General features: G+C 38.9%; 1 protein-coding gene across 1 annotated transcript; it reads left to right on the top strand.

Annotated features, from left to right (window-relative positions):
• Nucleotides 1–985: 985 nt before the first annotated feature.
• On the top strand, nucleotides 986–9154 carry aamp (angio-associated, migratory cell protein). The gene is made up of 11 exons (XM_072682939.1): nucleotides 986–1317; nucleotides 1509–1646; nucleotides 2018–2137; nucleotides 2660–2799; nucleotides 3005–3149; nucleotides 3445–3528; nucleotides 5611–5726; nucleotides 5855–5949; nucleotides 6264–6354; nucleotides 7754–7908; nucleotides 8213–9154. The coding sequence occupies exons 1-11, from the start codon at nucleotides 1227–1229 to the stop codon at nucleotides 8286–8288; spliced, it is 1251 nt and encodes a 416-aa protein (XP_072539040.1). The 5' UTR covers nucleotides 986–1226; the 3' UTR covers nucleotides 8289–9154.
• The last annotated feature ends 400 nt before the right edge of the window (nucleotides 9155–9554 follow it).

The following is a 9554-nucleotide window of genomic DNA, read 5'->3' as shown; positions in this document are numbered from 1 at the left end:
CATTTTCACGCAATTATCTGTACTTTCTACTTATTACATTTTAAAAAATAGCCTCGTTACTCGTTTTATTTCGGTTTGTTTTCATTCCGGCTTTTTATCGTTCAAAAAATAATAAATAAATAAATAAATAACCCTATCCAGATCAATTGTGCCATCTGGAAAGTGTGACATAGCAGATGTATGTAGCCTAGTATGAAGATGTCCGCTGAAGATCTACACTTCTATCTGAATGAATGTGAATACTTTTTGACAATACTTTTGATATTAACCATAATTTCAATGGGACATGAAGGCAACAAAAGTACAGCATTGCATTATGGACTCTTTAAAAAGAATCAGTAAGCAAACATTAGATAGTAAGCAGAATGCAGTATTTCCAGATTTCCTATTTTGATCTGCACTTACATGGCGTAGATGATGACCTGTTCATTTTGATCACATTTTGTAGTAAACCACATTGCGCCATCTTGTGCCATAAACGGGAAAGACAGGCTGCCTCCATAACGGGAAGTCCCGCCTTTAAGATCCACAATCTATATGTGAAGGAATCGATTCTTTTGAACTGTGCCTTTTAGGGAATCAAACAACTAAATGAACGATTGATTTATTCACAGCTGTATTATCTTATTTTCCAAATATAATAAGATTCGAATCTAGTAAGTGCCATCCGGTGCTTCTATGCTTTAAACGAAAGACTGACACATAACAGAAAACAGAAGCCAGCTTGCTATATAGACAAAATATGTAGTGATAGCTAGCTATGGATTTAGAAACTCTGAACATCATCTTTACACGGTTTATGTTATGTCAAATTGTGTGTGTGAGATTTTTATTATTCTTATTATTCGGGTTGAATCAAAAGTCATTCGTCATTACACAGCATAAACATTATATATTATAGCACTACGTTTGTTATGGACAATAAAGTTCGATTCAGTTGAACTAAATCATGACGAATCTGCGTTCACGAATCAGTTAGCGTCATCGCTGGGCTCACAATCTACACGTGAATAGCATGGGGGCAACGGACGTTTTCTGACAAATGTTTGCATTTTACTGCACATCACAGTTACATTAAAGTGATATTGGATGTGTACGGTTTAAATACAACCTCTGGAATCACAAACACGCGGAGGAGTGTTTTCGAAACCGTCTGCAAAGTTCATAAGCTAGCTTAGCATAACAACGCAGAAGGGAGAGAAGCACGCTGAATTTACTCATCAGGCATGGATAACGCCGAAGAAGACGCTGTGCAACTTCATGGAGACGAGGAGATAATCGAAGTTATCGATTTGAACGATACAGAACAGACTCCAGGTCTTTTACGTTTTCTTCTAGCCGCTAAAATTACTTTTCTGTGTCCCTAGCCACCTGGCATTACGCCTCTTAGCTCATAAGTTAGCTAGTGCTAGATAAGTTAGCTTTACCTAACGTGTTACTCAATTTTATCGGTGGGTCTGTATCTGTGTAACTTGAATCTGGGTTTTAATTTAAAATCTGGGTTTTAGACGACCTTGCTGACGAGTTCGAGGATGTGGATTTCTCTGATGCTGGAAACCAAGATCTAGATGATGAAGGCTGGGAGACGGAGGATGAGATGGGAGCAGAGCAAGATGACAGCGAGCTAACTTTCTCTAAACACACAGGTCTGTTTATTTTAGTTTGTTTTCTGGTGGCCTATGCCGTTTTAGACATACCTGTTTATCACACTTACCTTACCTTTAAATTTACCTTTTGAGAACTGGGATTGAGGTCTGGTGAGTTTGCTGGTCGGCCAGTGTCCCAGCGTTCCAGTGTTCCATCATGTCTGTTGAGCCCATCACAGACAGACCCATTACAGTTGTTATCCTGGAATGTGGTAGTGTAAGTGTGTTTGGCGTGAACATAAAGTTAATATGGACATCATTACCTGAACGCCTTGTATTTGTTATTGGTCAGAAAGAAATAATGTTTGCATGCAGTTTTTTTGTGTCTATTACAAGCAGTTGTATTCAGCACGAACAATTTGCTGTTTCAGGTTCTGTATTCTGCATTAGTTTGGACCCAGTGATGAATAATCTTGCCATCACTGGAGGTGAAGATGACAAAGCTTATGTATGGAGTGTCGCCAATGGAGAGGTCCTATTTGAGTGTACAGGTGGGTTGGCTTGATCCTCGCCAATCCACTGTGAAGTGCATTGGCACTGCGTTGTTTCACAGTCGCTCACTAATCAGAATTGGGCAGAATACTTTTGAGTACACTGTCTTAAATGTATTTAAGAACATGTTCTGTTACAAAACCTTGATTAATAATGTATTTAGAGTGAATATAGAGTACCTTTAGAATCAATTTTGAGAAAGAACATGGAACGATTTTTGGTTTAATTTTTGTAATTGTTGCTGAATGGGAGTTGTCTTCATTTCATCAAAAATGTTTATAATTTGAAGAGTTCTGAAGTTCTTAACATAATTAAATCTTTTATTAAATTAAACCAGGTTTAAATGTGTTAAGTGTTAATAATTAACTAACTCTACAAAGTAGGGAGCTATGCAATTTTCAGTTAATCTGTAATCTGCATTACTATTCAGAATGTAACATGGTCATTTAAAGATGTATTCCTAATACATCTGTTACTTGCCAGCATTGCACACTTTACACTTATCTCTGCTTTCTTCTCAGGCCATAAGGATTCAGTTACATGTGCAGGGTTCAGCCACGACTCAAAGCTGGTGTCATCCGGGGACATGAGTGGTCTAATTAAAGTATGGAAAATTGAGACCAAAGAAGAGATTTGGTCATTTGAAGTAGGAGATTTGGAGGTAATTTGAAGCCAGTTACAAACTCATTTAAAAAGCAGTTAAAATTAAGTGTTTCAACAGTGCTGAATCTGCTTGTTGAATTAATATGCAAACCATTATGTAATCTGTAGTGACACTTTTATTACAATAGTGCCATCAATTGGAGTTCTGTAGTCAAGCTTTTTAATATTTAAATTAGATTTTTTGCCTTGTCTCTTGTTGTTAGTGGCTACAGTGGCATCCCGGTGCGCTGGTCTTACTGGCAGGTACAGCTGATGGCAACGTGTGGATGTGGAAGATACCAAGTGGAGAATGTAAGACATTTCAGGGACCCAACTGCCAGGCAACAAGTGGAAAAATCCTCCCTGATGGTGAGAGAACTAAAACATATGAATGTTGACTAAAGGGAAAATTTAATCTGTGAAATTGCAAGCTGAAAGGCTGGTTAATGTTTTTTTTTTTTTTTGGTGAAGCTTCTAAATTACTAATTGTATTTTGTTGAGGACTAGTTTTCACATTTGCTGACGTTAGATGCTTAAAATGATTTTAGAGGTTTAAAATCATTATTGGTGACTAAAAATCATCATCATCATTAGTGTTGTTGCTATGTAGTGTACTGGAATGAGTTGTTTTGTGTTGTAAATAAAGGCTGTTTCCCACACATAGGAAAAAGAATGATGGTTGGTTATGAGGATGGGACTCTGCGTCTATGGGATCTTAAACAAGGCAATGCCATCCATGTCATTAAAGGTAAAACAATGAAGTGTGGTGTAATATGTAACACAGATCTCTAGAAGCCAGATAAGATTTGCATTACCTCATAATCTGAAAAATCAATGTATCTGAATTAGATTTCATCATTTCATCAGTTCTCTTTACCATATAGGAGTACTTTGTATATCTAAAAGTACAGTCTGTAGACCATGATGGTGGTATGACTCACCACCCAAATATCTGCTCTGTGGTTGTCCTGACCATTAATGAACAGGGTGAAAGAAGGCTAACAGAGTATGCAGAGCAACAGATGGACTACATTGTGTAATTATAGAAAAACAAAGTGGTCCTCTATGGTAAGTCAAGCTCATGAAATGGACAATGAGTGTGGAAACAAGGAGGTGGTGTTAATGTTATGGTGTTTTTCTGTATACTATACAATGTATCACAAAAGTGAGTACACCCCTCACATTTCTGCAGATATTTAAGCATATCTTTTCATTGGACAACACTGACAAAATGACACTTTGACACAATGAAAAGTAGTATGTGTGCAGCGTATATAGCAGTGTAAATGTATTCTTCCCTCAAATTAACTTAATATACAGCCATTAATGTCTAAACTACTGGCAATGAAAGTGAGTACACCCCTAAAAGACTACACCCCTAAATGTGCAAATTGGGCACTGCTTGTCATTTTCCCTCCAAAATGTCATGTGACTCGTTAGTGTTACTGGGTCTCAGGTGTGCATAGGGAGCAGGTGTGTTCAATTTTGTAGTACAGCTCTCTCACACTCTCATACTGGTCACTGAAAGTTCCAACATGGCACCTCATGGCAAAGAACTCTCTGAGGATCTTAAAAGATGAACTGTTGCACTACATGAAGATGGCCAAGGCTATAAGAAGATTGCCAACACCCTGAAACTGAGCTGCAGCATGATCATCCAGCATTTTAAAAGAGCAGGGTCCACTCAGAACAGACCTCACGTTGGTCGTCTAAAGAAGCTAAGTGCACGTGCTCAGTGTCACATCCAAATGCTGTCTTTGAAAGATAGCTGCAGAAGTGCTGTCAGCATTGCTGCAGAGATTGAAGAGGTGGGGGTCAGCCTGTCAGTGCTTAGACCTACATCAATGATGTAGTGCTGCACACTACATCAAATTGGTCTGCATGACGGTCACTCCAGAAGGAAGCCTCTTCTGAAGTCTGTACACAAGAAAGCCTGCAAACAGTTTGCTGAAGACGTCAACAATGGACACGGATTACTGGAACCATGTCCTATGGTCTGATGAGACCAAGATTAATTTGCTGCATGAGTGCAGCAGGTGTTGGGGAGTTACATTTCATTGAGGGACACATGAACTCCAATATGTACTGTGAATTACTGAAGCAGAGCATGATCCCCTCCCTCCGGAAACTGGGTCGCAGGGCAGTGTTCCAGCATGGTAATGACCTCAAACACACCTCTAAGACGACCACTGCTTTATTGAAGAGGCTGAGGGTAAAGGTGATGGACTGGCCAAGCATGTCTCCAGACCTAAATCCAATAGAACATCTTTGGGGCATTCTCAAGCGGAAGGTGGAGGAGCGCAAAGTCTCAAATATCCGCCAGCTCCGTGATGTCGTCATGGAGGAGTGGAAAAGCATTTCAGTGGTAACCTGTAGAGCTCTGGTAAACTCCATGCCCAGGAGAGTTAAGGCAATTCTGGAAAATAATGACACTTCAGGAACTTTCACTAAGGGGTGTACTCACTTTCGTTGCCGGTGGTTTATACGTTAATGTCTGTATATTGAGTTATTTTAAGGGTCACATAAGAGTGACATAAGTCACATAAGCTGCACACAGACTACATTTCATTGTGTCAAAGTGTAATTTTGTCAGTGTTGTCCCATGAAAAGATATACTTAAATATCTGCAGAAATGTGAGGGGTGTACTCACTTTTGTGATACACTGTGTATGCAACACAAACAAAAGAAGTGTTACAATGTATATTGACTGTTTGATCAATGTAGCTGATGCCCATTCTTGATTTATACTGTGCTGGACATGCTTTATCATTTTTTCAGTCTGACTAAACGTAAGGACTACTTACTAAATACTTTGTCTTTTTTTTTAAGGCCATGATGGCCACCAGGGGCCACTGACTTCCATTGAGTGCAACAAAGATGGAACCCTAGTCCTTACAGGATCAGTGGACGGACAAGCTAAACTAGTCAACACCTCAACAGGCAAAGTGAGCCCACTGGCGCAGATCATTTGGTTTACAAAGGAGTGTGCCTGTAGTACTGTACAGAAACTTAAAGCAAACGTTTGCTTTAAATGCTCACAACCTTGATTGTGAATGTGTTACTTTTGGTCTAGGTACTGGGCTCATTTTCAGTTGGGAACAGTGAGGTGAAAAGCGCAGTGGAGGAGCAAGATTCCAACTCTGTAGAATCTGTTGGTTTTTGTAACGTGTAAGTGTTTCTTGCTGAAATGATCACATTGGAAACACTTAAGTTCTTTATAAGAAGTAAATAAATCACTTTAAAATCACTATAAAATTTTTTTTTATTAGAATCAGGCCTATGAATAGTGCTAATGGAATATGGTCATTGATAGTGGATAACATTTTCCTTTGCATTAGTGCCTAAAGAATCCCTCACACTACAGTCACTGGGGTATCCTTCTTCTCCCAAAACAAGTTCATATAGGCTAGTTTCTTTTGTCTGTTTATTATGTATGTTTAGTGTAAAGTGTATTGATGTGTTGAAAAATGTTTATCTGACAGGCTACCCCTGATTGCCGTGGCATATCTGGATGGGACTCTAGCCATATACGACTTATCCACACAAAACCTGAGGCACAGGTGTAAACATGAGGTACCAATTAATTTCTTTTTGTGCGTTTATACATGTATATTAATGTTGAAATCAAAATTATTCAACACGCTTTGCAAATTAGGTTTATTAGCAAAATTACCAACCTTAAGCTGTTTACAGTATAGCAATCAAACAAGAACAATTTAAAGAACTCAACACAACTTGTGTATATGAAGTACTTTCTCCAAATTTGACCCAAAATGGCACTTTTAATGACAGTCTTAGAATTATTCAACCTCTTCATTACAAAGCACCCTTTTACTCTTATGACCTTCTACAAACATAGTGCATATCCAGGGAACAGATACTGGCAACGTTCTTGAAGAATCTTAGCCCGTTCCTCATGGACAGTGGCTTCCAGATCACTACTTTCATACCAAGCCTTGGTGGACTTCGAGGTATGTTGGGGTTGTTGTCCAGTTGGAATGTCCAATGACGCCCAAGCTTCAGCTTCTCACAGAAGACATGACATTTTCTCCTATGATTTCCTGATTCCACATATTACAGATTTCCAGTGCAAGAGAAAACAAAACAGCCTCAGAGCATCAGAGTTACCACCCTGCTTCTCTCCAGGCAAGGTGTTCTTTTTTTCCTCAACCAGACATACCACTGAACCAAAGACACCTGAAAAGTTCTGGTTTTGTTTTATTGTTCGTCAGAGGTTTTCTGTTCTGTGGCACCCTCATTTGACATCTGCCAAGGCTTGGTTTTAGAAGAAATTCAGAAAGATTCTAGAGTGGTTGTCCCAGTCTCTTAACTTCTACTCCTTAGAAAATCTTCAGTGGGATCAGAAGAAGATTGTGGCAGCACACAAACCCAAGAATATTAGTGAACTGGAAGCTATTGCCTGTGAGGAATGGGCATTAGATTCCTCAGGAATGCTGCCAGAAGCTGGTGTCTGGCTATAAATCAGCAGCAGGTCATAACAGTAAAAGGGTGCTTTACTGTACTATAGAAGCTTGTCATGACGGGGTTGCTTGATTAAGACTGCAGTAGTCACTAAAACTGGCATTTTGTGTTGGATTTAGAGAAACCACTTGTTATATTAGTTGGGTTGAACTGTTTAAATTTTGTTGTTTAAATCTTGTTTGGTGTATTGGGTGGTGAATCATGCTCACCGCTGCCGTGACCCTGGTCTTGACATGTTAGTATGTGCTGGTACGAGGGGATCAGACGCAGCAGTGCTGTACCAGTGTAACACACTGATGCTCTTGTTGCTGAATGGAATCACGTTCTTGCAGCAATGTACAACAAACTAGTAAAAAGCCTTCCCAGGACAGTAGAGAGAGTTCCACAAACAAAAATGGGATGCAGTTCATTTCCGAAGAAACAGGGTGTTTTTTTTTTTTTTTTTTTTTGTCTAATTTACTGTAAGATGGTGTGTATCGATCTTTTCCAGGTCGGTATTGTCAATCTACAGTGGGAGGATGAGTCAGCATTCGTGGCCACCTGTAATTTGGGCGGAGCGGTAACTCTTTGGGATGCTCGCTCTGGAAACATGGTGTCTGAGTACCGTGGTCACTCAGCAGAAATCCTGGACTTTACTCTCAATAGGTAAGCATTACTGGCTCTAGAGACGCAAGATAATGGTTCTGAGTTTGGCTTTCAAGCGTGCAATTTGAACTTGGATACATACTTATATTTACTTTCATTGAGAGATGGAGGTAATATAACTAAACAAATGTATTACTTTGTGTAATGTCTTAAATTAGAATCCGATGCAGCACATCAGCACATTGAATGATGAACATATAGGAGACCTTAATCAAATGTATATCATATTTAGTCACATAAATCATTGATACACATTATTACACTAACCATTATTCTTGTGTGTTACTCCCTCTTTACTCTGCAGAGAGGGCTCCATTGCTGTGACTGCTGGTGGGGACCACAAAGCCAAAGTCTTCTGTCTTCAGAGGCCTGACCGGTAGGAACTGTACCTCCTGCTTCTCTCAACCCTCTGCTGCCTTATCCCCTCCTTAGAGATGGATTTTGACCTCTAACTCTTTTACTGATCACGGCCAGCTGCTCCCCATTTCCACAAGCTAGTGTTTCAATGCAATTGATCTGCTACAGTGTAATTTGTGTAAAATGACACTTGTTAAACAATTAACTTGGACTTGAATGGCTTCAGAGGCTGACAAGAGACTGGTCAGACTGATTATTCATAATAAAAAAAAAAAGATTTGTATGTAGTCTGTAATGCAAGTTGACCGCATTTCAGTTTGGCTTGTGGATAAATGAAAGTGTAACCTTGTGTTACAAAGTATGATGAGGATCAGTTACTGCTAGAGTCCATGCGCCTGCTCATGAATCCGGTTTATTTCAAAATCTTTGGAAGATACATGTAAGTCATTTCCTACTGTTTATCATGAATGCAACTAAATGTAACTCATTTAATGGCCAGTCTTGTTGTAGTACAGGATACATGTTAATGCATTATTCTGTTAATGGGTATTACAGCTTGCTGTATAGCCTCATCGACTGAACAGTCCAGCAACATATTTTAAAACAGTGGATGTGATTTTGGGTAGATGGGTTATAATGTTTTAAATAGATTGTTGGAATATAACCTGATGCACCTTGGATTCATCCAAGCTTTAGATGGATAGGGAATGAAAGTCTGCGTTTATTACAAAAACAGATTTTAAAACCGATTTAAAAACATATTAACAGAACAATCAGACCAACATTGGCCCAACATTTGTGTACATCCTCCTGGATCAACCAAACAACCTCTGTTTTGTTCAAGGATTATTTACACTCATCATACAAAATAAATACAGTTTGGTGTGAACTTTGTGTCTTTAATTAAATTCTATTCAATTAAATTACATTTCATTTAATTGAAGTGTGTGTGTGTGTGTGTCTGTGGTTTTAAACTAGATCTCATCAAATATTTTCTTTCTGCCTTATGGTGTTCGGTGATGTCAATATGTGATGGATAGGTCTGTTTTTTCTAGTTTTTTTTTTTTAGCAGCTTCTAGCATGACATATGCTAGTTTACCCAGGAAGTGTTTTATTCACCCTACAGTGCAAAAACTGGCCCAAAATACTTGTGTAAGCATGCCAGTGCTGCAAGTTCTTTTTTTTTTTTTATGTAAAAATCCTGAAGAATCAAGCATAGCAGCCACAATTGATGTCAATACAGCAGGTCTCCATGGCTTCTCAATAAGCATTTCTTTTGCGTTCTTTGT

This window comes from Salminus brasiliensis, chromosome 7 (genome assembly GCF_030463535.1).
Source record: "Salminus brasiliensis chromosome 7, fSalBra1.hap2, whole genome shotgun sequence".
NCBI lineage: Eukaryota > Metazoa > Chordata > Actinopteri > Characiformes > Bryconidae > Salminus > Salminus brasiliensis.
The sequence above is the reverse complement of the archived record's forward strand: the minus strand, read 5'-3'. Positions and strand labels throughout refer to the sequence as shown.

Coding starts and splice junctions, on each gene's coding strand:
- aamp (XM_072682939.1), top strand. CDS start 1,227: ATGGATAACGCCGAAGAAGACGCTGTGCAACTTCATGGAGACGAGGAG. Junction 5,727..5,854: donor TCAACACCTCAACAGGCAAA/GTGAGCCCACTG, acceptor CTTTTGGTCTAG/GTACTGGGCTCATTTTCAGT. Junction 5,950..6,263: donor TCTGTTGGTTTTTGTAACGT/GTAAGTGTTTCT, acceptor TTTATCTGACAG/GCTACCCCTGATTGCCGTGG.